Consider the following 26,790-nt stretch of genomic DNA (forward strand, 5'->3'; position numbering starts at 1 on the left):
ATACCTTGTAATAACCTATAATGGAAAAGAATCTGAAAAAGAATATATATATATATATATATATATATATATATATATATACACACGCACACACAACTGAATCACTTTGCTATACACCTGAAACTAACACAACATTGCTACAGTTGTATTGCTATAGGCAAGTCTTTTTTTTTTTTTTTTAAATGATTTCTTGGAGGTTCCAACTGGCAACTGTACGTCAATTAAAAAACATTAAAAAGGCATGTTGTATCAGTTAGGACTTCTTTTGGCTCAGCGTAACAGGAAGCCAACTGCAGGGGCTGTAAAAAGTCAGGCATTTATTTTTCTCCCATAAACAGCAGCTTCATGATGCTACTGAAGACCCAAGTTCTTTCTGCCTGTCTGCTCTGCCAAACTTGGCTATGGCTTTCTTCCTCATGATCTCAAGGTGGCTGCTGCCCTGCTAGGCTGGAAGGGGAGGGCTGAAGACCAAGTAATGTTGCCAAGTCTTTTTTAAAATTGATGTATAGTTGACTTACAATATTATGTTAGTTTCTGGTGTACTGCAAAGTGATTCAGTTATATATATATAGGAATATATATATATATAATATATATATTCAGATTATTTTCCATTACAGGTTATTATAAGATATTGAATATAGACCCCTGTGCTATACAGTAAATCCTTGTTGTTTATCTATTTTACATATAGTGCTGTGTATCTGTTAATCCCAAACTCCTAATTTATCCCTTCCCCTCTTTCCCCTTTGGTAGCCATGAGTTTGTTTTCTAAGTCTGTGAGTCTGTTTCTGTTTTGTAAATAAGTTCATTTGTATTTATTTTTTTAGATTCCACATATAAGTGATATCATGTAATATTTGTCCTTCTCTGTCTGACTTAGTTCACTTAGTATGATAATCTCTAGGTCCAGCCAAGTCTTTCTTTTAAAATGATTTCTTGGAGGTTCCAACTCATCTCTCATTGGTCATTAATGTATCAGAGAGCCACCCCCAGCTGTAAGGAAGGCTGCAGTGGCCAGTGTTTCAGCTGGACACACTGCTACCCCAAACAAGATTTGGGCCCTTTAGGAAGGAAAATGGGAAAGCTGGATATAGAGTAGGCTATTAGCCATCCCTGCCACAGAGGTGAACAAGCATATAAATTCTTCAAGACATAAGGCATTTTTTTCTTCTAGTGTACATAAGTCAAATTCATCACTATATGGCAAGTTAAATAGATACGTATAGAATAAATATTTTTAACCAACACAATTTTCAAGTTCTATTTATTTGTCCACAGGTTAGTCCGTAGTTTGAGAGACCGTCTTTCCAGCTATTTATCTGAGCAGCTGCTAGTCAAAAATTCTTGACCACATCATAGAATTTCCTGCTAATGCCAACATTCACCTCACTGTTACATTCAGAAGGCCATCTTGTGGGGAGGGTATAGCTCAGTGGTAGAGTGCATACTTAGTATGTACAAGGTCCTGGGTTCAATCCCATTAAAAAAAACAAGCAGATAAACCGAATTACCTCCCCCCACCAAAAAAAAAAAAAAAAGCTTAAAAAAAATAACAAAAGGCATATCATTGCACCTTTTTTTTTAAACGAACAATGGATTATTGGTAGATACAATACACCTCATTTTAAAATTTAAACATGAAAGCTAAACTTACAATATGGATTAAATGCATGGTATAATAAATCAGTGAAAAGATGATCCAAACGATCCTTGGCCTCCTGGAGCTCATTAGCAGCTAGGTTATAATCAAGCAGGTCTGTGGAGCAGATAGAGCTAGCGCTGCATCTCGCTGGCCTGAGAGATGAGTGTCAGAGGTGAGTGCCACCGGACAGACGCCAGTGGGAGTAGGAGGGATCACAGAGGACAGGCCTCATCTGGTTGAGGTAATAGGAATGAACTTCAGGAGAAGACGCTGGCAATGCAGGTGGGAAAGGGCCCCACTGGACACAGAGCGCAGTGCAGAGGAAACACGGAGTCGCTTCAGGTAACTACGGGTAATTTAAAACATATCAGAAAAAGCGTAGGGCGTGTGGAGTACTGGCCAGTTCTGCGGGCTGCGGGTCAAGCCAGGGTCCCCACGGAGCACAAGAAGCAGCTGGCTTTACCTGCAGACGCAGATGGCTTAGGAAACTGAGGTACCACTTTAGAAAAATATAATCAAAGTGACTTCACGGAGGATGAGTAACTGCAGAACACTTTGGAAGTAGAGTGCTAATGCTGATAATAAAATTGTTATTACAGGAACTTCAAACTGTCCTTTGAGCAATGGACACGAAGGTCCCTGTTGATAATATATATATATATATCCAAATATATTTTCCAAAGGTCCCTGTTGATAATTCTACCCTTTGGTTTCCAGTATTTCATTTACTTCATTTCAGAGCGTCGTCCTTAACTCTGCACTCAAAACAGCTATTACTACATGAAAATCTTACTAATTTGTCACCAAAAACCCCACTTTCTGTGAAGACAGGACTACATCATTTTTCGAGAGATGTTTTCTTTGCAATTTTTGCCTCTTTGCTTGTTTTGGACCTAGTCTTGCAGACAACCTAGGGTATTATTTCAGTGGTAGGAGAACAGGAAAAGAGACATGAAGAGAAAAGAGCCACTGGCATTTCGAAATAACCTTCCTGTGTTTTCCACTCAGTGAGTACATAAGAGCGAGTGCTCGCGGAGGCAGAGAAAGGACATCTCCAGTGCCCCCGAGGAAACTTTGGCTGTGATAAATAACTTGAGGGTGGAACGCCCCCGCCATCCCGGTCCCCAAGCAGCCTCCAGGGTGATGCGAAGTCCCGCCGTCCCCTCTGCCCTCCTCCGGGGCGAGTTCCTGCCTGAGCTCGGCCGGCCCGGCCCGGCCCGGCCCGGCCCTCCCAGCGCCGCCCGCCTACTCGTCCTCCCGCCGGTCCTCCCGCACCGGCCGGCGGGGTCAGGTGGTTGGGTGACGCCCCGAGAAAGCGCTCCCCACGGCGCGCGGGCGGCGCCGCCGCGCCCGACGCCTCCGGGGGAGGGGACTTCCAGGGAGCCGCCGGCGGAGGCCAGGAGGAGCGCAGCGCGCGGGCGGGCTGAGCCGAGCGGGGACGGGCGGCCGGAGGGCGGCAGACATGGACCGCGGCGAGCAAGGTGAGGGTGCGGGGTCCCGCGCGGGGCCGGGGCGCGGTCGGGCGCGGCGCGGGGCGGCGTGCGGCCTGGCGCCCGAGCAGGTGCAGAGCCTTCTGTGCCCGCGCCGCAAGTTGCGTCTCCCGGATCCGAATCCGGATCCGGGGTCCTGGTGGGGCCCGAGCTGCAGGGAGCTGCTCCCGCGGCCGGAGAGGGCGGATGGGGCCGCGCGCGCGTGCGAGTGGGTGAGAGAGAGACACAGCAGAAGAAAAAGAAAGAGAGAGAAGGTTCTGGGAGGCGGCGGAGGGCTGGCGCCAGGCTCGCGGAGCCGGGGCTGCGGATCGCGATGCGCTTTGGGAGGAAGCCGCGTGAAGGGGGTCCTGTTCAGCTGGCCCTTGTAACCCGTGGAAACTGAGGAACCGAGGGGTCATCTCACCCCTGAAGATGGGAACGTGAAATCCTCCCCACCCGCGTATTAAGACTTTTGCCCTCTTCTGGTTAACGTGGTAAGGAATATTGGTGGCGTTTGAACCCGTGGCGATGGTTTTGCATGCAAGCATTTAACATCCCCCGATTGTGGAGTAGTGCCTATGGGTTTATTTGGAGGGGAGGGGGCGGCTTTTCATAGTAAGGATCCTCTTTTACCTATCAAGGTGGCATCCGCCGACACAAAACCCTTAGTCTGATTACTCTGGCTTTGAATACAGTTGTTTCTGAAAATAGTATCTCAAGTAGAATTGCCCCCAGTACACTCATTGTTTAAAAGCGATGTGGCAGTGGTAGGGCAAGGTTTTCAGATTCAGATTATTGCTACATCCTAGAGCTCTTTGCTGATTAATAACCCAGTAACTGTCAGATTCATGGCACCCTTTTTAAAAGCTATGTAAACGCTAAAAAGGTAACAATACTGAGGTAAAAATACTAAGGTAAATTTTAGAAAGTGGGGATGGGAATTATTCTTATTTTGAATCGTAACACAAAAGGTTTTTTTTTCTTTTTGCTTATTATCCTACAATATTTACCTTCATACTTACGAGTTTTCATTTAAATGAAACCATAGTCCATATGTACTATTTTGTATTTTACTTTTGATGAGTTATAAGATAGAATCTTTGGAGCCTTCCAACCCTTCCTTATCACCTTTCAAATTAATCTCAAGCCTAACATATGAACGCTTATATTATAAACATTTTATACAATATGTAATATGTAGTATGTGTATAATACGTCATGTATGTATCTTTACACTTGCACACACACTGTCTGGATTTTATACTTCTTTATGGGAGAGGCATATACTTCATTTTTGTTCACAGTTGGGTAACCTGGTGATTTGCACGTGGTAGACATTTAAATGTTTGAGTCAGAAACCTCCTCACAGGTCTTTATACATATTGTTAGGAGAAGGCCTAGGGGCCACCAAGTAGGCCAGCATTATTCTGTCTGGATTTTAATGGGGGCAGTGAGGGTGGGAAACATGTGAACATGCATATTTGTATATGACTTACTTTGTCATATTTCATGTAGTGATGTTTTTAGCATACATAGCTGTGGTACCTGTCAAAGTAGATGAAATAGCTGTGTTTGAATCAGGTGAATGGAGTGACTGATTGCATTAGATTTTGTATTCTAGCTTAGCTGGTAAGAATCGCAAGTCATTCGTACTTCTGTGATATTCCAGTTTCCTGATGTCCTTTATGTGGTTCTTGTAGGACTGCTTTTTGTATATGTATGTCTAAGATAATATTTGATAAATTCTTTGGTTTACAAGAGGAGTCTTTTTCTTTTTTTTTAAAGCATTTTTGTTTTTGGGGGAGAAGGTAATTAGATTAACTTATTTTAATTTATTTTTTAAATGGAGGTACTGAGGATTGAACCCAGGACCTTGTGCATGCTAGGCATGTGCTCTACCACTGAGCTGTACCCTCCCCTGAGGAGTCTTTTTCTGTCTCTAGTTTTCAGATGTTTTCTTTGGTCAGGATATTTGTTGGTCATGTTAGTCCTTGCCTTTAGTTGTTATTCCAGAAGGTTGAGGGAAATTCATCCTCTTAAAAGTGGGGAGTTTGGAGACTGGGCTCTGAACGAAAGACGAGCCTCCTGCCTGGAGCAAGGTCAGCTGGCTGCTGGCGCAGCTTTGCTGTGTTACAACCACGTGGCCTTTCCTTGTCCTTTTGGTTCCTTCGGCCTGTCTCTTTTGCCTTTTCATCTTTCTGTTCCTACCGCACATAGTAGGTGTTCAGAAATGTGTGCTGACTGCCTCCGAGGAAAGGGCAAAGTGCCCAAGGGCAAGTGCCTTCCAGCTCCTGGAACCTCTGATGTCCCTCTAAGTTGGTAACTGCTTCCCACTTCCTCCTCTTCTTTTTCTCTGTGTTTTAAGGAAGCAGAACTCTGGTTGGGAGGAGAAGGTTGCTAAGAAGGCTGTGCTGGGCTTAGAGGGTAAGTTTACCTGTTAGGTCTTTGAACGAGTAGAGTGGATGGCTCAGTGTTCAGTGAGTCCATAGTGAGACTATGTGAGTCCGACGTGGAACCTGGGACTGTAAACCTGCAGGTTCACGAGCAAAGCATACTGGCTGAGATAAGGTTAATAAAAACTCTGTAATTGTCGCTTGAATTGTGATTTTTCCAAAGTATCTAAAACCAAATGAGAACATTTAGGATTTGTTTAACTTACTTTTTAAAAAATATTCATGGAGTTTGTTGTGTTTGTCCCTTAAACAAATTGAATTTAATTTAAATGCAAAATTAAATGCCCTGTGTCTTGTCTTAAATGCGTGTCTCTATTAAATTGTCTCCTTATACATTCCTAATTATGTGAAGTTGTCAAAATCTATCGTTTGCTACCAATTTTGTTTAACAGAGCTATAAAGATTTAAAATGAACAATTTTCCTGTGTTTTCAGCCATGCATTATGAATGCTTTTCAGTAGGGGGCTGAGATTCTACTGTTTTCCCATGCTCTCCTATGCTCAGGCACTGTATACACTACTCTGCTCGTATTGAGAGCAGTCAACATCAGATGATTTAAAATATACCTTAAACTGCGAAGCGCCTCTCAGGAGTGTCTGCGGTTCAGCCCAGCACAGCACACTTCACGTGTGCTGTATTTTCCACTTTGAAAGTGCAGTGTGACCTGCTACCTAGAGAAAACATTGTGTCAAAAACCTCCTGTCTGCCTCTTATGGGGCTGACTAGATAATTATACCCGAGTACTCTCTTATGTGAGTTTAGCATCATTATATTGAAGTGACAGTCACCTAGCCACTAAGCATTTTACCTTTGTTTGAGTTAAACCACCACCACCACCACCAACAGCAACACTGAAGCTTTATTTTAAGGGGGTGAGGGAAGGCTGCTGGAGCCAGAAAAACTGGGGAGTGGGGAAAGCTGCAAGAAAAGAGTGTCACTATACTTTAGTCTAATTTCAGCATGGTAATTATGCTATTGACATAAACAAAAGGTGAGCTGTTGCTGATTTACAGGTAAAACAAATGTAGAGATGAATGGATGACAATTTTGAGGGTCGGCTTCCACCCGCCCCAGGTCCTTGGTTTCTCTGGTCAAGTCTAGCTTGCTGTATGGTGCTAATGTCTTTGTTAGTTCACGAGCACTTCCTTCATTTATTTTTATGCAGCAGTCCGCCTGGTCCCTGGGGGAAGAGCTGAGTGGTAGGAGTGGTTATGATCTTTCAGCCAGATATCAAAACAGAATAATCTATGTACACAATAAAAACAAATTACACTCATGGTTCCAAACCGAAAAGAACACCCAAATCCCCTGGACTTCTGTGCTAGTGGCCCTCTTGTTATAGGCTAACATTACTTTATTTTCCTTGTGGGATTAATTATCTCTGTTTTCATTGTTGACTGTTGTAAATCTCTCTTCTGAGACTCTCCCGAATTTCATTTAAACCGGTTGGGTACCAGCTGTACAGAAACCATAATCTTAGCGGTGTATTTTTATTAGAAAAGTGTCCAAGGGATCAAGGGATTTAATGGTTAGTGGAAGTTAAAAAACGTTTGAATTAAAAATACTTCCTGGTAGCTGAGAATAGTTGTTCATTTTAGGAAACTCAGAGAAAATAGATGGAGAAAAAGAACACAATCACCTATAAATCCTACCCTATAATCCTACCCTAGAAAATCACTGTTAACACACTGGCTTATACCCATCCATGGATCCATCCTTTGAAACAAGTCACAGAATAATCTCTTATGGAATATTTCATTTTATATCTTGCCTCCCACCCCCACCCCCTATTTAAACTCAGTATATTTTAAAAATACCCTTCTCCAACATCATTTTGACTAGTGTGACCATGCACACCATACAGCATTCAAAATGACTAAAAGGTTGCAGAATGTCAACCAATCTCCTTCTCATTCTTGTCTCCTAGGCTATTTCCCTTGGATAGCAGTGTCACCACTGTTAACAGTTTCTTCTCCATCCATCCAGAGAGATTCTACTTATGTACTTATCTATGTACACTTAGATTTAAATACTATATATATGCATGTATATATGTGTGGATATATTGTTTAAACTGTAGCCCACAAATTGTTTAGTACCTAACTTCCTTCACTTAAGTAGAGTTTGTTTGAGAGATCATTCCACATAATGTTATATGTTATTTTTAATAGCTGTTTGTAGATGTCTATTTGTAGATTTACCATGTTATGTAGCATAAGAGCTGTTATTTAACTTGTTCCCTATGGATGGACATTTAGGTTTCCCCTGATATTTTGCTATTAAAACAAAGCTTCAGCAAATAAATTTGTATGCAGGTTATTTGATCAATCTGCCAGTATGTGTGTAGGAAGAATTCTTAGAAGAATGTGACTGTTCAGTTTTGATAGCGCTAAATTCTGCTCCATAGAAGTCGTGCCAGTTACACTCCACCAGCAATGTGGGAGCACCTGCTTCCCTCCATCAGGCGGCCAGGGTGTTGTCGCACTTACTCGTCTGCTTATCTTGCAGGGGAGAAAAGGGCTTCTCAGTGTATGTTTTATTATATATTTTTCTTTATATGAAGGTGATTGTCCTTCTTTTGATAGTTTAAGATCTAGATTGCATTTTCTGTGATGTGTCTGATCATATACTTTGCCAAATGTTCTATTGTTTCATCTGTCTTTTTTCTTCTTGATTTGTGGAATGTAGGCCTCTGTCCATGACATGAATTGCTAATGTATCTTTTCCCTAGTTTGTTGTTCCTTTTTTTGACTTTCTAGTGATTTTTTTCCAAGCAGAAATATTAATCGATGGCTGTTTTCATGTATAGCTTCTGGCTTTTCAGTCTGTCCTAGAAATGCTGTTCTCACTTGGAGTTTATGTTTTTATTTTTTACATTCAAATCTTTCATCCATGTGAAGTTTATTTTGATAAAAAATGTGAGTTATGAATCTTAAACTGCCCCCTGCCAACCCCTCAGTTGGTTACTCAGTTGTCCAACACTGTTCCTGATGGATGGCTCTTTCCTTTACTGATTTGAAATACTACTGTTGTCAGTACAAAATTTCTGGTTTCCTTTCTTTCCCATTTATCTATCTGTTCATCCATAGCAACCAAACTGTTTAAATTATTGTTGCTTCATAATATGTAAAATTATCTGGAAGGGCTAGTCTCCCCTGATCACTCTATTTTTGTTTTTATTGCTAGATTTTTTTTTTCTAGCTACTCTTGCTGGATTTTATTTTCAAATGAACATTAGAATCAACTTGTCTGAATGAAACTTTAACAGAAATTCAGTTGGTATACCTTTCTTCCCTCCCCTGTGCTCCACCTCCCTTCCCCCTTCCCTTTTCTCTTTCTTTTATTAAAGCTTGTTTTTTTTTTTTCCTTTATTGGATGTCCCAGTATATGTTCATCATGGTCATACTGTACATACTATATATACGGTTTTGTATTCTGTTTTGGATACTATTAGATGAAAAAATTTTTGACATATCATTTAGAAAAAAGTATCTCTAAACTATATTTTTTGATGACTGTATCCTTTCACCATTTGATGTTTATATAACTGCTTCTTTGCTGGGATCTGGATTGATTTCCATTTTAGCTATTGTAATTCTTAAATGATAAATTGTTTTAGGATAAATTTCCTGAGACAGGACAAAGGGTGTGAATATGTTTAGGCTTTTGATGCCTGTTGCTAAATAACAGGAAAACATAATTCTCATTTCTTACAAACTATAGTAAAAAACACATAACATAAAATTGACCATCTTAGTCATATTTCAGTGTACAAGATAGTATTATTAATTCTACATACCTTATTGTATAACACATCTCTCCAGCTTTTTCATTTTAATGACTGAAACCCTAGACCCACTGAGCAACACACATTTTTCTGTCCCCACAGCCCCTGGCAGCCACCATTCTGTTTTCTGTATCTATGAGTTTGATTACTTTAGATACATTATTAAAGTGGAATAAATGCAGTATTTATCTTTTTGTGACTGGTGTATTTCACTTAGCACAGTATCTTCCAGGTTCATCCATGTTGGTGCATGTTGTAGGATTTCCTTCCTTTTTTAAGGCTGTATAGCATTCCATTGTTCAATTTATATATACCACCTTTTATTTATCATCCTTTGTTTTCTTTATTCATCCTTCAGTGGGCATTTAGGTTGCTTCCACCTCTTGTCTGCTGTGAGAATGGGTGTGCAAATACTCTTTTGAGTCCTGTTTTCCATCCTTTTGAGTAGGGGAGGAAAAATTTTTCCTCTACCCTTCTTGGTTATTTGGCTGGTCTAATAATCGAATTAACATAGGACATATTAACAGGAGGAAAACAAATTTAGTTAGGTTCATACAGGAGTCCTACAGGAATATGAGACCCACAGGCTGTCAGGCAGCTGAGGCTTTTATGACATTCTGAGCTAAGGAGAATGGGGAGGGGTCTGGGGCTTCAAAGGGAGGAAGACAAGTCACAGGAAGATGGGAAGAGCAAATGTTTGGTAAACATGTTTGCCATGTCACGCAGGACATGGGACCCAGAGAGGACTTTGATCTCTAGGCCCAGTCGGTCTGCCCCCCAGCCCACCACACCCAGCCTGTATTCTTGGTAGCTGTATCTCGTGTTAGTTCCCTTCGTGGACCAGACCCTCTATCTAAATGCTTTTAGGCAGTGGAAGGAGAGGTAAAAGTTTTTCTTGAATCTGCTGGGTCTTGATTGAGCCTTCAGCTCAAAATAGCCCACAGGCCACAGTGGCTCATTTGGGAGAGACTTGTTCTGAACCCCTTCAGTACCCAGAAATAAAGTTGCTGGTTCATATACTAGTCCTTTTTTTTTTTTTTTTTTTTTGTGAACTTCTCTCCTGTTTTCCAGAGTGGCTGAGTGGCTGTACCATTTTACATTCTATTTTAAAGGGAAGAGGGAAGGTTGTGGGGGCCAAAAAACTGAAGAGGTGGGTAGGCTGCCTGGGTTCTGATTTCTCCACATCCTCAGCTCCACTTTCTGTCTTCTGTCTTTTACAGGGCCCTTACTAACGGGTCCGAGATACTCTCTCACTGTGGTTAGGATTTGCGTTTTCCTGATGATTAATGCTGCCGAGCATCTTTTCATGTGCTTTTTGGCCATTGGTATGTCTTCTTTGGAGAAATGTCTGTTCAGGTCTTTGCCCATTTTATGACTGCATTATTATTATTATTATTATTATTACTAATTTTTTTGGTCAAGTTGTAGGAGTTGTTTATGTGTTCTGGATACTAAGCCCTTATGAGATACATGGTTTGCAAATATTTTCTCCCTTTCTCTAAATTGCCTTTCACTCTTGGTCGTTTCCTTTTCTGCACAGATGTCATTGCCCTGAGCGGAGGAAAAGAATGATAAAACTTATCAGTTTAAAAAAAAATGCCATCTCTTTTCCTGTAAAATTCCTCCATTTACTAGAGAGGCTGTAGATGATATTAGCCATTTGCGTTTATTTGTTACTTACTTCTTACAGTTGGGATCTCAGTGTGTCTTTGCCTTCTCCTCCCCTCTCCCCACCCTCCTGTCCATATTAAATCTGTGTGTTTAGTGGCAAGGATTTATTTTTTCTATTTTTATTTTCATTGGTTATGTTGGATCGTTTTATGTTATTTTTACTAATAAAGATTAATTTTCTTGTGACAGTTTTTAGAGTAACTTACATGGCTCTGAGTAGCTTTCAGTACTTGCTTCTCTGTGTCTGTGTGTCTTCTCTTTAGATGCTTTTGTAATTAATGCTAAAAGTAGTGGTTTTAGGCAAGGGTATTAATTTACATGCTTTGGCTTATAGGCACGGTGAGTGCATCTCATGTTACAGCTATTCAAATGTAAAACTCAGTTTTAAAATTATATAAAACCTGACCTTGTAAAGTTTTGGATTGAGAATTTACTTAATAGGATTAAACTTCACCTATTGTATTCTGAGATCTGTTGGCGGCATTGTGATGTGGAAAAGGAGCTTCCAGTGCAGTCAGTAGGGCCGTAGGACTGAAGATTATAGTTTATACAACCCACTAGGGTGTGTACTTGGCTAGAAGTAAAGTGTCACTAGGAGACCGCCCTGACATTTGTGTTCCCAGCTCTTAGCAGGATGTGTATGTTGTGTGTTCTCCATAAATATTTATCCTGTTGTGCATACATTAATTAGAAAGATTTCCTTAGATGGAGCACAAGGGATTTTTAGGGCAATGAAATTATTCTGTATACTTATAGCGGTGGCTGCATGTCATTATGCATTTGTCAAAACCCATAGAATGTACAGCATCAAGAATGAACCCTAATGTACACTGTGGACTTTGGTTGATAATAATGTGTCCATGTTGGTTCATCGATTGTACCAAATATGCCACACTGCTGAGGGGTGTTGAGGGTAGGGGTGTATGTAGTGTGTGGGTGGGGAGGGCTATGGGCAAAACTCTATTTTCTGCTCAGTTCTGCTGTGAACCTGAAACTGCTCTAAAAAATAAAGTCTATTAATAAAAAAAAAGATAGGAAAGTGAAAGTACAATAAACTTTGACTTTGACACACTTAAAAAAATTAGAAAGATTTCTAGCATCCATTAGAGTCAGAAGGGATTAGATACAAAAAGTTAAGAATTAAGAAAAGATAGTGATTTGGCAAGGAGACAAGAATATATATTCCAAATGTGCTTAGAGTTTTATCTATAATCACTGAAAATCTGGTCTGTAAATAGAAGCCAAATTGGTACTTCACTTCCAAAGTAGGTGTAAGTGTGTGTGTATACACTTAACAGACAGAAGAATACACAGTGTTGGTTATGTTTTTATTCTCCAAAAGGGTGGTGGATGTGGTGCTCAATAAATAACTTTCATAAATACGTTTTCTATGCTGTGTTATCAAAGTTAGTTTTTGTTTGTTTTTTTTTTTGGTTCTAGTGTATCCTGAACTTAGGAGGGATGTCAATATGTTTTAGAAGTTTTCATTGAATGCAAGTTGAGAAGGGCAAGGGGGATGTTGACAGTGGTGGAAAGGATTTGCTACTAGTTAACCAGAACGAAAATTACGTAAAGAGGGAAAATCAGCAAGCATTTTGGCCGCTGGAGCATTTAGCAAAGTGGTGACCAACTGTCCGTTTTGGTGTATACTGAGTGTACCACTTTTGGTATGTGACTTTATTAGCAGTCAGAATGGTGATGATGGTGTTGATGGTAATGATGATTCCATCTGGCTTTTGTAGAACTCTTACTAATTTGTCTTCATATTGTTTCATTTTAGTCTTTCAATGCTGCGGGGTGGTAGGACTGCTATCATTTTCATTTTAAACTTCAGGAAACAGAAGCTGAGTGATCAAGATCTCCCCATACTCTGCTAGATGCGGAGAGCATGGCAAAAACTGCTTCCCACACCTGTTGTCTCTAAGAAAGTAACCTGGCGTCCAAGAACAAATTCAACTATGTTTGCAAAACAGTTTAAAGGGCTGGGGACACTTCATACATGTTAGAAATGTTTTCCTTCCAACTAGTTAAAACAAAATTAGAATCGAAACTGCCTCAAGCCCTGCATTATAATGACTTAAGTTTTCCAGCTGGGGTTTCACTGGGTCACTTCAAAATGCAACTGTTACCACTAATATCAGCAGCAACCACCTTTGCTGGGTGCTTTCTGTAGACTGGGTTCTATTTTCAATGCTTTTCATGTTTCATTTTGAAAACTTTTATGACAAACCTGTGAGCCACACTCACAATGTTTTTTTACGCTTTACAACTGAAGAAGCAAGGTATGAAGGAATAGGGTAGTAACTTCTCCAGGGGCACACAGCTTGACACAGACAGAGCTGGGTTTTAAGCCTGGGATATTTGGCTGCAGAGTTCTTGCCCTTGTGCAACATATTATACTATGTAAAAGTTTTATATCATCTCCCTTTTCCTTTCAAAGCTGTTGTTCAGAAGGGCGCCATGCTGTGGTAGCTACCACGTGAGAGTGCTAGGCAGGGCGTGTGTGTACACAAGAATTTGGCCATGTGTCTGTCCTTGTGCACCAGAGCTAATTGTAAATGTTCAGGGCAAAGAATGCGGGACCTGACATTATGTCTGGGTTCAAAATTTGGCTTCCTTATTTTCTAGTTGTAAGACGCTGGATAAATCACTCAACCTCTTGGAGGCTGTTACACCTCAGCCTACTTAATCTGAGAAAATTAAGTAAAAATCTGACTAGCACTGGGGCTCAATAGGTGCTGATTCTTAAACTGAATATTTGCATTTCTGTAAAATGCTAAATCAGTGGCTCCCAATTCAAATGAAACATTTCCTTTATTTAGAGACAAGTATAATGTGATGCCTGCCCTCGGGCTCTCAGGCCAGGCTGGAGAAGCAGCGTGTCCAGCTTGGCCACTGCAGTGGCTGTCAGGGCTGCACACCTGGCAGAGGAGGAAGCCAGCAGCGTCGGCTGGTCATCCAGGGAGGATTCTCATAGCAGGTGGCCTTTGAACTTGGACTTGAAGGCTACGTAGGGGTCTTGGTAAGAGGTGAGAGAGGGAAGGATGAAGAAGGGAATTTGGGAAGGAGTTTCAGCCTGTGCAAAGGTGCAGAGGCATGAAAGGTCACAAAGTTGCTTGAGCCGTAGAAGTCCCCTGTGGCTGGAGTTCAAGGTGGTCACTAGGGGTGTAGGAGCAGCCTCGTGTGCTAGGGTCAGGAATCAGGACTGTGTTCTACAGGTGATAGGCAGGTGGTAGGCGGCTGAGAGTTTAGTTTCAGAATAACATTCTGGCAACTGAGTAGAAGGTACTAGCAAACCACATAGCAGGTATCGCAGTGTTCCACACCAGGGGCAGGGGTGCTGGATTCCCGAGAGAGGTCTGGGTGCAATCGGTCAGATGTTGGGGGAGAGGATCTGGGGATAAAGAAGAGCACACAGGGGCTTTTGTGTCATTTCTAATAGAAAAGAGCAGGGAGGAGAGAATTTCATCTGGGGTATGTCATATTTGAGGTCTGTTCCATTTGTCCAAAGCTGCATCAAAACCACCCAGAAAGCTAATGGTTTAAAGCAACAGCATCTCTTGTGGTCACAGATCTGTAATTTGGGGGGAGCTTGGTGGGGGGTGCAGCTTGTCTCTGCTCTACTCAGCTCAGCTGGGGGCTTGAAGCACGAGGCTCAGCTCCCCCAAAGGCTCACTCACTTCTCATGAGGGGCAGCCGTGCTGGGAAGACGCCGGCAGCTGGGGCTCCTCGGGCACCTGCCTCGGGCGCCTGACTCGATCGGCATGCTCTCCGGTGAAAACAGCATGGCCTGTTTGAGGATGGTTATTTGCTTGCCTGCGTTGAGTACTGTGTTTTGCTGGAGACCTTGCCGTTGATCCAACAGCGTACAGCCCCAGGATGCCCGGGCTTCTTACCTGTTACCCCAGGGCTCCTAACCAGTGGGTCCTAAGGGAGAGGCAGTCAGAAGCTGTGTGGCTTTTTATGACCTAGCCTCGAAGTCACGTGGCATCACTTCCCCCTCATGTGTTAGAAGTGTGTCATGAAGGCGAGCCCACGTGCAAGGAGAGGAGAATTGGACTCTACTTTTTGTGGGAAGAGTGTCAGTGAATGTACACACGTTTTAAAGCCACCACCTGGTCCTTGTGGGACATACTTGTGGACGGGCCCACAAGTACGGGTGACTGTGGATCTGTGAGAAGGAGCGGGGCAGGACAGCAAGGTTTGGGAAACGTGATAATTTGAAGCTACTAAGGATTAGCTTATTACTTACATATTAGCACATGTGATATTTGAAGCTATTAAACTGCTGAGATGGCCCAGAAGAAAGAGGACAGACAGAGCATGGAGTAGGGACATTTCAGGGCTGGGAGGGGAAGGGGCAAGTTAAGAAAAAGGGCATTTGACTTTCAAAGGCTCTGAAGAGGCCGAGTGCATTGAGGGGAAGAAGTGGATCCTGGCTTTGGTGATGAGGACCGGTCATGGACAGTGCTGAGAGACTGGAGCTCTGCGGGTTGGGATGAGGTGGAGGAGGAGGGGGAGGGCAGGCGCCATGGACGCGGGGCCTGTGAGGGTGGTCAAACGTGGGATGAAAACCCAAAATGAGAGACCGCTCTTTTGAGAAGCCAGGGCGGGTTTTAAAGGGAAGTTCAGATTAAGTTGATGATTTGCTTGCCTGTCTCGAGTACTGTTTTTTGTTTCTGAGCGCAGAGAGGCTGCTGGTTTGACCTTTGTGCATGCTTGTAAAATGAGAGAAGAAAGCGAGGCAAGGGAGAGTCACTGGTTTTGCCATTCCTGTATATGTCAGTGGTTTTAGTTAAGATGCTTTTAATGCGAAATGTATTTTAATAGTGCTAGCCTAGAGTCTGACCTTCAAGGAGCTCAAGTCTGTCAGCAATAATTCACTTTAATGGGGAAGAGCCTTGCGGAGAATAAGTACTTATTAAATATCTGCGAAATGAAAGCATGAGGCAGTCTCTGGGTGGTGTGAGGGCCAGGGAAGCAATTTAGCCTCGAGGTGACATTAGAGCCAAATCACAGTAAAGCTGTGATGTCCTTTTTAACCAGCGGTTTCTCAGGGTGAACCTGCTGGTGTGAGCGCTCGCTTTCGCGGTGGAGCACCCTGGCTGTGGGGTTGATTCAAGCAGCGTCTGGATTTGTCAAATATTCCCTTGAGAAAGGATTTTCCCTCCAGAGTGGCAAGCCCCTTCCCCCCATTTCCCCCACGAGTGAGGTCTGTTGACCTTACAGTCGACTTTCTGGGTGATTTTTTAATGGGTGGCTACTGCTCATCACATCAGGGATTCAGTGAAGATTCTGACTAATAGTAAAGATAACATGACAGATTTCTCTTGGTTTAGAGGTTTTTATTTTTTCCCCAGCATTACAATTCCTTCCCAAACTGACCTCCTCTTTTTAGCCCCTGGAAGGGCTTCCATTCCTGGGAGTCTTGCTGTCCTGCGGGTGGCCTCTGGCTGGGGCTGTGGTCACTGCCGATAAAGGGCTGATGACGCTTTCCTGGTCTGATTATTCTATTCACAATGGCAACTGTAGCTGTTAAACTTGAAAAGCAGGGAACTCGGATGGAACGAGCAACTTTCCAAAGTGCCCTAGGTCCTCAGGGTTCATGGCAGCATTATTTACAGTTGCCAAGGTAGGGGAGCAACTGCGGTGTCCATCAACAGATGAGTGGATAAAGAGAAAGTGGTATAGATATACAATGGAACACTACTCAGCCATAAAAAAGGATGAAGTCTTGCCTTCTGCAGCAACATGGATGGACTTGGAAGGCATTATGCTAAGTGAAATAAGTCAGACAGAGAGAGACAAATACTGTATGATTTCACTTATATATGGAATCTAAAAATTACAACAAACTAGGGAATAAAACAACAAAAACAGACTCACAGATACAGAGGACAGACTAGTGATTACCAGTGGGGAGAGGGAAGTGGGGAGGGGCAGTATAGGAGCAGTATGAAAAAGGTTATTATCTGAAAGGATTATATGAAACCATGTGTGAAACTTTTTGAAAATTGTAAAGCACTGTAGAATTTCAAGAATCTTTCAATATATTAAAAAAAAACCCCAAAAGCAACAACAAGAGCACTTTGAAAATTCCCTAAAATCCAAAGTGAAGCAGAAACGTTGAGTCCCACATCAGTCTGTCTGCTCCCCTCAGTTTGCGTGCAGGCATGCTCATTTCTCTCCTTTTTCTGTTGCCCATCTTTGCTTTTCTTTTTCTCTTCTCTCTCTCTCTTTTTTTTCTTTAACTCCACCTAATTTCCATTTTCTTCTTTCTCTTTTTAATCTTTCCCCATTTGGGGCCATAAAATGAAACTCAGTGGTTTTGTTGCCCTTGTTCTTTTTGCTTTGCTTTTACTTAAGGGATTTTATGAATTTATTCAATATATTTTATGTTTCATATTAGTATTAATTTTTTTCTGTAGAAATAAAAAAAAAACCCTGAAAACATATTTCCTTCTTTGTTTATCTATTATTCATTTCATTGCTGTTGCAAAGCAAATTTAAGTGTCTCCCTCTCTTTTTTGGTGTGTGTATAATGATTCAAAGCTTAGAAAAAAATATTTCAAGTTATTGGTTTTTTTTAATTTTATTTTTAATTAGAGTGGAGTTGATTTACAATGTTAGTTTCAGGTGTACAGCAAAGCAATTCAATTTTATATATATATATATACATATGTATACTCATATATTTTCAGATTCTTTTCCATTACAGCTTATTACAAGAAATTGAGTATAGTTCCCTGGGCTATACAGTAAGTCCTTGTTGTTTATTTTATATATAGTAGTGTGTATCTGTTATATTTCAAATTATTAAATTGGGAATTTTCAAAAGTCATACTTTAGTAGTTGAGCAATTTGGATTTCTCTGTATGAATTCTAGGCAAAGTTAGAAACACTTGGAGGCCATATAATTTTTAAAACTTACTAGAAGATGAGGAGGAAACTTTGGTTTTTCTTTCTCAATTAAAGGAATAAAGGGAAATGATTAATTAGTTGCAGTTCTAATCTGGTGCCATCCCAGGATGTGGACCTTTGTCGCATAGTCACTTCCACCTTGGACTCGGGACACAGCCACCAGCAGGTGCTCAGCTCCGTGAGCTGAGGAATGTCCCTTGTGTCTGGGCTCTGGGTGCTGTCACCAACACTTGCCCACGGAGAGCAGCAGGTACCCCGCACTCTCTGACTCTCCTGCTTCTCTTGAGGATGCCTGTCCACCCAGTCACCCTTTTGCTGTTGACAATGACATGCAATTTATGTGTGTTCATTTTCCCATTAATATCAGGTACCCCACATCCATGGCTTCTGCACCGAACAAAAGAGAACTGTTACTGTGTCCTCACAGTGCGTCCTGCCGTGCCGCAGAGAACGTGGCTGACTGCACGTCTTTTCTGTTAGAGTTTGGAAACAGTGGGTGGAAGACTGCCGAGGGCAAGATGAGTATGGTTTGGGGCTTTCAGCTTTGGAAGAATTTGGAATTCTTAGTTCTTTTCAACCAGTACTGTGGGCAAAAAAGAAAGAAAGAAATTTTATTTGGTGATGATGCTAAAACATTTATTGGGTGCATCTTTGGTCCTGGCTTCAGCCAAGCAGCCATGGGCAGCGAATACCTTATTTGATTCTCGCAAGAGCTCCGTGCAGTTGGACTCTTTCTTTCCCACTTACTGATGAGGGAGTGTGATGGGTAGGGGCCTTAAAGAGCTCCCCAGGATCTTGTAGTTAATCTGCAATATTTTACCTCCTCTCAATCAGGTAGAGGGATCTTATTTTAAATGAATTTTTTACAGACATAAATTTGTCTAAATGGAGCTGATTTATTTAATGTTACCGAGTCTCAAGTGGAATTTTGCCTGTGAATCGTTGCGTGAACCACAGATGAGTGAAATGTTTTGATGGCAGGATCCTTGGGTTTGCAAATCCAGTCTTAATTGAGATGGCTGTTCTGGGGAGAAGGCAATGGTGGGAGGTGGGAGAGCTGGAAAGGAAGTGGTCTCCTTTCCGCCGAGCCCAGTTGCTTGGGAGAGCTTTAGGTCCCTTTTAGGAATTCGTTTTTCCTACTAAGACAGCACCCCTCTGCTTATCCCAGTGGAAGCCTGTGGGCAGTCCCCTGTGCAGCCCCATACTTTTCTTTTTTCTCTTTTTGGAAGCAACTATGGTTAACTTCCTTCAGTTACTGGGCATTGTGTTGTTAAAGCAGCTGGATTTAATGAATTTATTTTATTATTTAAAAAAAGTTTTTTGGGGGAGAGGGTTTACTTATTTATTTAGAGGAGGTACTGGGGATTGACCCCAGGACCTTTGTGCATGCTAAGCATGTGCTCTACCACTTTAGCTGTATCCTCCCCTGCCCCAACTTAATGTATATAGTATTTTTCTATGCTTTGCAGTAATTCTTTATCCTTTTTTTTTTTTGCATAAGTTAAACATATCCTTAGTGGAGAAACATGTAGAAAAGCAAAGCAATAAAACGTTTCTTTTTGTCAAAGATATTACATGATTATAGACTGTAATAAAACATTTCCTAAAAAAAAACCTGGTGACCTTCTGTAACCTTAGCAAGCACTCTTCTCCCACGTTGATTTGTTAGTGTGTAAGCATCATTCTGTCTTTGAATGTACATGTTCATTAAGGGACAGATATCCTAGTGGAAACATAACCACATTGTAACTAAAGTACCAACCTAGGTGCAGGCCTTATGCTCTTTACTCACTGATGTTTTCCACCCGCCCTCCTCCCTCTACCCTGCACACACCCTGTCAAGTGGGGATTCAGGTTCTTACTCACAAGTGTTTCCCTGAAACGCCGGCAGCTTTGGCAGGCCTGCAGGAGCTCAGGTTTCCTCTGTTCAAAGAGAGCCCAAGGCCTGCTTGTCCCTGACTTCTTTTCACTCAAGAGATTCGCTTGAAAGCTGGATTTGCAAGTCATAGTTTCGGATGTTAAATGCAGTGGGCATTTTGGTGGAGTATGGGTGTTTTCACGGCAGCATTTCGTACCTCATCTGGGAGCTGTCTTGGGTCCCCCGTCCCCAGCCCAGGTGTCGGTGGGTGTGTCCACGTGGTTCTGTCGGTGACTGTGGCGGGCTGGCCTGGCTCCTCCAGCCTTCCCTTGGGGGTGTGGCCGGCCCCTCCTCTCAGGATCAGCTCTCTACCTCTGGGTGGGGATGTTGGTGGGGGAGGAAAAAGATGTTTGGAATTGATCTGCTCCCGAGGTGGGGGGCGGGGGCGGGGAGGTGGAGGCGGGGCTTGCTTTCTTCCTCCCCCGGCTGGGAGGAAATGTGGTGCCTTTGGAGTACGCGCCCCCCCCTCCATCCCGCACCCCAGAAGGTACAGCTTCCCCGAGTTGCAGGACTCTGGTTGAAGTAGCAGAAAGGTGCCAGGCTCTTGTTTATACTGAAAGCTGCTTATCAGTGACTGCTGAGGCCGTCTCTGACAAATATTGACCTAAAGGCAATTATAGCCTGTGTCTTGCTTTTACCTTAAATTGCTCCCTAACTCATGTAGGGATAGATACACTAGACAGATGGCAACATGCCCTTGTAATATATCTTCCTCACAGTTAGGCTTTTTCTCAAGTTTTCTCAAGTTTTAAGTCTGTTCTCTTTAGAGGTAAAGTGTTTTCTCTTTTTCAGTGCTGTTGATCTAATGGCAAATCTCTTTTTTTCCTTTCAATTGGCTGTTTCTATTATACAAGGCTCTCAGGACACTTTTTGCTTCATCTTCTCTGGGTAAAGAACCCACACTTCCTACGTGGGTCTAAGCTAAACATTTGGCCTTGTTAAAAAAAAGAAAAAACGATTGGCCAAATGGTGGGAGATGAGGAGGAGAACTGTGTGCTTGCTATTAGGCTAAAAAAAGAAATTATTTTTCTCTATACCATGGAGGAACATGGCCCAGAAAATTGCATGGCATACAGCTGTTTCTTTGTAGTTCGGCAGTCACTTTGAGCATGGGGCTTTGCTTGTATCAAAGAACAAGTGGGTTGTGATGACCTCGCGATATCCAAGAGAATAAAGCTTGAAACTGGAGTAGCTGACGTTCCTAAAAGCCCAGAGTGAGAGTGTACTTTTATTCAGCTTTTCCCCTTCAGCGAAATTTGAAGTGTACTTGTTACAGAGAGCGAATCAGTTAACTTGATCTTTTGTGGCAAAGTTAAGGTAAGAAAATCTAGCCTATTTTAGATGTTGGGTTGACACCATGCACTTTTGATAGCGGATCAGCTAAGCTCTCACTTTTAAAAACATTTAAAAGTCGGAAATTCATAAGTCTTTATAAAATACCACTTATCTTTATCCCTGGGTTACAGCATGGCTTGTAGCAACAGCATGGAGATGAATGGGTTCCATCTTAGTGTCATCTCTTCACTGAAAATTAAGCCTAGTTAATCCTAGTTTTAGATATGTAGATTTCTGTAAGCCTTATTTGAAAGAGGATTCCTGACTGCACTTGTGTGTTTATAAATATTGGCAATAATAGTTCATTTTACTTCTGACTATCAAGTTAAGAAATAAAGAACGTGTGTGTGTGTGTGTTTCCAGGCCCCACTACCTTGAAGGGGGATGATCAAGGCTTAGAGTGATGGTGGCTAGATGTGTACACTTAGATTTCTTTTTTTTTTAATTTTTTAAATTTATTTTTTAAAACTTTTTTTATTGAGTTATAGTCATTTTACAATGTTGTGTCAAATTCCAGTGTAGAGTGTGCACTTAGGTTTCAAAGCTCCCTTTCTTGTCACCTGCAGAACAGTCCCAGCAGATGTAAGGATGACAGTGGGGGCTATGAGGGGCATTGGCAGGTGCAGTGCACAGTGCTAAAGAATCAACAAAACAGAACAACAGAAGACTTGATAATAAAGTTTGGCTTTTCCCAAACAACGTCTGCATTGTTCTTTCTTTTTTATCCTTTGGTAGCTGGCTGTCCTTCCTACCAGAGTTGACTCTGTCCTGTACTCTCTCCGCGAGAGATACCAGGAAGACCAGCTGAACTCTGTTGAGGGTTCTGTAGTAAAATTCCTTCTGGGCTTGTTTTCCATGATGTTTGTGACCTCCAACATTTCAGCAGCTCTTAGGGAACCTCCGTTCTCCCATCCCATCAGCTTTTCCTCCTCCACAGCTGCACGGTTAACCATTCCCCTGTCTCCACCTGCGGCAAAAAGTTACTTTTAACTCATGGAGCCATGTATGAATACAATCTCCTTGTTTAAAAAAGGGGTGGGGGAAGGATGTGAATAGAGATGGCTGCGCAGAGACCTCAGCTGGTGAGTCCTGTCAGACCCTTTCTTGGGGACGTGTAGACAGACCCTTGTAGACCAGCAGCCCTCAAGCTTTTCCTTGCATCGAGGGCTTGCACAAACACACACTGCCAGACCCAGATCGCTGATTCAGTCATTTAGGGGGAAGGCCTGAGAATTTGCATTTTGGGCAAGTTCCCAGGTGATGCTGATGTTTCTAGTCCAGGGACCACACTTTGGGAACACTCATGGAATTGATTTGTGTGTATGCGCCTTTTAAAATAAATGCTGTCAGTGGGGAGGGTATAGCTCAATGGTAGAGTGCCTGCTTAGCATGCACGAGGTCCTGGGTTCAATCCCCAGTACTTCCATAAAAAAATAATAAATAAATAAGTGTAATTACCTCCCCACCAAACAAACAGAACAGATTTAAAAAAATAAAACAAATGCTTCTGTATTTGTCACCAGCTCTGTGTCGTGGAGAGCTTTCGGTGCTGGTGCGGGTCGATTGTTTCATCCTTCTTAACTGCTGCATAGTGTTCCAGGGTATAAATAGGCCTTAGTTTGACCTCCTTTAGTGGACGTTTTGGTTTATTATAATATTTTTAAAAACTGTTATAAACAAATATTGCACTGGAGCATCTTTTTTTATTCCTGCTTTATGCACGTGGGTTTGTCTAGGGTAATATGGAGAAGGGAAATTGCTGCATGTGTGTATTTTTAAGTTCATGTTTGTTCTAATAGATGATGTCACCCTGACTCTCTGTGATGTTCGCCACATTAATGCCCAACCCTGGGTAACTTGTTTCATTCTCCCCCTAATCGGGTTCTAAAGCCAGAGTTGCTAGGAAAATTATAAAAATGTGCAGACTGGGCTCTTTTCAGATTCAACCTGAAATGAGCTTCGGGCTGCTGGCTGTTTTTTCATTTTTTGTGGACTTCCTAAAATAGTGATATTCAACTGTTTTTTTCCCCCCTCAATACGCTTGATGGATGAGAATTGCCCTCAGTAACAATGGCTCATATCGTTTCTAGAGGGTTTAGGTCCACATGTGTCTTTAAAGTGAAGTCATTGGTGGACTTCTCAAGTGAAGTCATTGGTGGACTTCTCCAGTCGGATGTTCTTTGCCCGCATCAGACTCTCTATTTATAGCCAAACGGCGTTCCTCGTGCCCTCCGCCTTCTAAACCAGTTATTCCCCTTTTTCTGTTCTGTCCTGGGCAGTGATGTGTGTTCGGTGAGTCAGCAGGTATCAGTGGGGCTGCACTCACAGGTGAGTTATGGTGGTAAGTGGGTGTTACACCCTAGCACTACTGTTCCTACTGCTTCGGCTTTCACAGATGGTAGAATTAGATCTGGGGACAGGGAGCTCCTGCTGGGTTGTCAGAGCCTTATTTTGCCAAGTCATTGAAAGCAACCAACAAAAAGCTGCCGTTTCTAAAATTAAATATATTTTCCATCACCCCTCCAGCCCCTCCAAAATCAGGAAGAATACCCAGAATAAAGGTTGTGACTTTTAAGTTCAGCCTCAAGAAAATCGTGTCTGTTTTCTCCTTTGCTTCAGACAAGTGAAAATGTTGATTTCGTCTGGGGTTGTAGGAAGTGGAGGAACTGGTCAGTTTCTTGAACGAAAGATTCGGTGTCTGTATTAGTCTTTCCTAGTGTGTCAGACCCTCCGTGGTGCTGCCATCTAACCTGCCTGCTGTGGTCGGGGTGGTCCTGGAATGTGTCGCTCTCCTGATGGAGAAGAATTCTCGAGACTCTTAGAGTCACTCATTCCCCTCTTTGAGCACCTGCCACATGCCAGGCACTCTGAGCGAGGTCCCAGATGAAAAGAAGCCAAGAAGGAGTTCTTGCATCTCAGCAGCTCCCTGATGGTCCAGCTTCTTCTGCTTTCCCTTGAAAATGTGTGCAGATTTTTATGGAGACAGCTGCCACGCCTGCTCGGAGATCACTTGCCAGCAAAATCTTTACTCATATCTTACTTCTGGCCCCAAGCTGGGCTGAAACAAGATCACCATTGTGTTTCTGAACTTCTTGGGAGAATCTGCTCTTAAAGCAAAGGCAGGCCTTTCTATCATTCAGGAAACCTGCATCTCTGTTACCTACTTTTGCACTTTTGCTTTGGTATGTGAACATACTTTAATGAGTGATAAAATGTGTGCTGGTTTTAACATGAGGACTTCCCAGATGAAGGGCAGCCTCCTCCGGGAGTCCTTCGGCTGAGCCTGTGACAGCTGTGCATTGTCAACCTCCTGGGGGTGGAAACAGATTAAAAAATAACCCACAGAGTAACTCATTACAATGCTAATTCTTTCCAAACAACCAAGACCTAAGGGGTTATTAGATTTAAAGTAGATACAGTGCTTTATTAAAAATTGTTTTTTCTGCTACAACTTATTGGATGAGGTGCTTGAGGGAATTGAGATGACCTAAAAAAATCTGAAAACCACTAGGTTTGGTGAGAATGGGCACCGGATGCCATGTAAAGAAATAGACACAAATTCCATGTAAAAGGGACTTTCCAACACCTGCCTGTCCCAGGGAACCAGTTGTGGACACTTTCTTTCTGTTTTATTCCAGTGAATCTGTTAGGAAGGGTGTGCTTTATTTTTATTTTTTCAAATTGAAGTGTAGTTGATTTACAATATTGTGTAGAAAGGATGTCTTTGAAGGAAGAGTGGTGGGCTCCGAGTCGGGTGTGCATCCCGTGAACAACCTAATCAATATTTCACATGAGGGAGGCATCTGATACCCTTTCTAGCCCGGAAGGGCTTGCTGCAGTTGCCATGGAGAGGTGGGTGCTGGTCTCAGCTGTGCGACAAGACACTCAGGCCCTTCAGGAAGAGAGGGCGGGAGCTCAAGGTCATTTAACCTCAGCTTGAAGAGCCCTGTTGGTTGTGAAGAGTATTGATCAGTTTCTTTATGGTTTCCCGTATTGTAGTATGTCTACCGTTTTAAACTGTTCCGTATTCTTTTAAGTACTGTGTTATTTCAGTCTGAATTGGCTTCCTGTTGCAAAATCCTTGTTTTGTATGTTGGTAAAATTAAGATGTAATTTACTGACTAATTGTAATATTATCATGAGATTCTTCATAGTAGGTAAAAGATCAAAATACTACAATATACGTTTGCCTGACAGGGGCTGCTTTCATTTGACAAAGCTTGATGGCCCTGGTTTGGTTTCGACAACATCTTGAATTTTTTTTTAAAAGCTAATTACAAAATGTGTCACATGTAATTTAAATTTTGCAATCTTTTACATGGATTTCACCTTACAGATTAACCCACAAATGAACTTTTGAGATTGTTTAAAAATTTAATCTTTATATTTCATAAATGTTATGAGAGCACAAATAACATGGGTTTTTTTTTTTGCTTTTCATACTTTATTTATTTGTTTGTTTATTTTGCTACAAATAACATGTTTTTGAAAAGCGTTTTGCTCCTTTTTGTCTGCTTTGGTGCCTAATACAGTGGGATGTACTAGAATCCTAATAAACACTTAACAAATGTGCTTTATGTTGAAAATTGAACTATCCAGTCCTTAGGAGTTTTTTTAATGTTTATAGTTTCTTAGTCCCCAGAGTAGGGTTATGTGATACCTGTAAGTTCTAGAAATGATAATTTTGGTTGATGTATCAATTGGTTGCTTTTAAAGTGGTGGACGTTGTGCTAACTATGAAGCTTAACACACACACACACACACACACACACACACACACACACACACGAAATGAATCCGTGGCTCTGGCACCTAAGGCAGGTAAGTCGGGTGAGGTATGCTAGCGTATGAATTAGGTCCAATAAGTTTTATGGTATGATGCTGCATGTAGCTAGCCTAGACTATGCTTACAGGTGCCCTTTTGCTAAGTTTTAGTGAGTTCTAGTCAAAGAGAAAATATATGTTCAAAAGGAGCCAGATGCTAAATTGGGGCTGTATGTAAGTATACATGTGAATTTGGGGGTTGTCTCCCCAGCCTGAGAGCCTCTTTTGGGATTCTAGCATCAAAGGCAAGCAGAGATGACTTGACTTGGGGTCCTCATGTTAGGGCTTAGACCCTCCCATCTGGGGTTCAGCTTCCCTGGAGGCTGGCTTCAGTGAGGGGAAGGGGAGTGGGTGAGGGGACCACCCCTCTTCTGGGTGTTGCACATCGACTTGTAGATTGAGCTCATTTAGTCTTGTCGACAGCTGCCTGAGTAATCTGTAGTAATTTACAGGCAGGAGATCTGAAAGTCCAAGAATTGGATGCTTTTTCCCTAGGTCTTATGGTCCCTAAATGTGGGATCAAGGTGCAAACCCCGATCAGTCTGATGCCCAAGGTCACACTGTGTGACGGTGACCACCAGCTGCTGGAAGCTGACACAGCTGACTTGGAGGGTGTTGTTCTGCTGACTCCTAAACAGCCTGCTCTCCATCACTTCCCTGCATTGTGAGTGTGCAGACACCATGTTTCTATCAGTGATTCCTCCTTCCTCATTCCTTTTTGATGGGGTTGCCAGGGAAAGCATAGGGATAGGGAAGGGAAGGGAAGG

At 42.3% G+C, this 26,790-nt stretch overlaps 1 protein-coding gene across 3 annotated transcripts in view; it reads left to right on the top strand.

The window, feature by feature from the left end:
- Positions 1-2,874: 2,874 nt before the first annotated feature.
- The window catches only part of TPD52 (tumor protein D52), an 80,802-nt gene continuing 56,886 nt past the window's right edge, over positions 2,875-26,790 (top strand). The window contains exon 1 of one of the 3 annotated variants that reach the window (XM_032470062.1): positions 2,875-3,126. In XM_032470062.1, coding sequence (XP_032325953.1) covers positions 3,108-3,126 — 19 coding nt within the window. In that variant the 5' untranslated portion in view covers positions 2,875-3,107. Of the gene's footprint in view, positions 3,127-3,243; positions 3,609-26,790 lie in introns of those variants that run through there. The other 2 variants (XM_032470063.1, XM_032470064.1) reach the window with 2 other exon arrangements.

The sequence above is a fragment of the Camelus ferus genome, chromosome 29, assembly GCF_009834535.1.
Source record: "Camelus ferus isolate YT-003-E chromosome 29, BCGSAC_Cfer_1.0, whole genome shotgun sequence".
Classification (NCBI taxonomy): Eukaryota; Metazoa; Chordata; class Mammalia; order Artiodactyla; family Camelidae; genus Camelus; species Camelus ferus.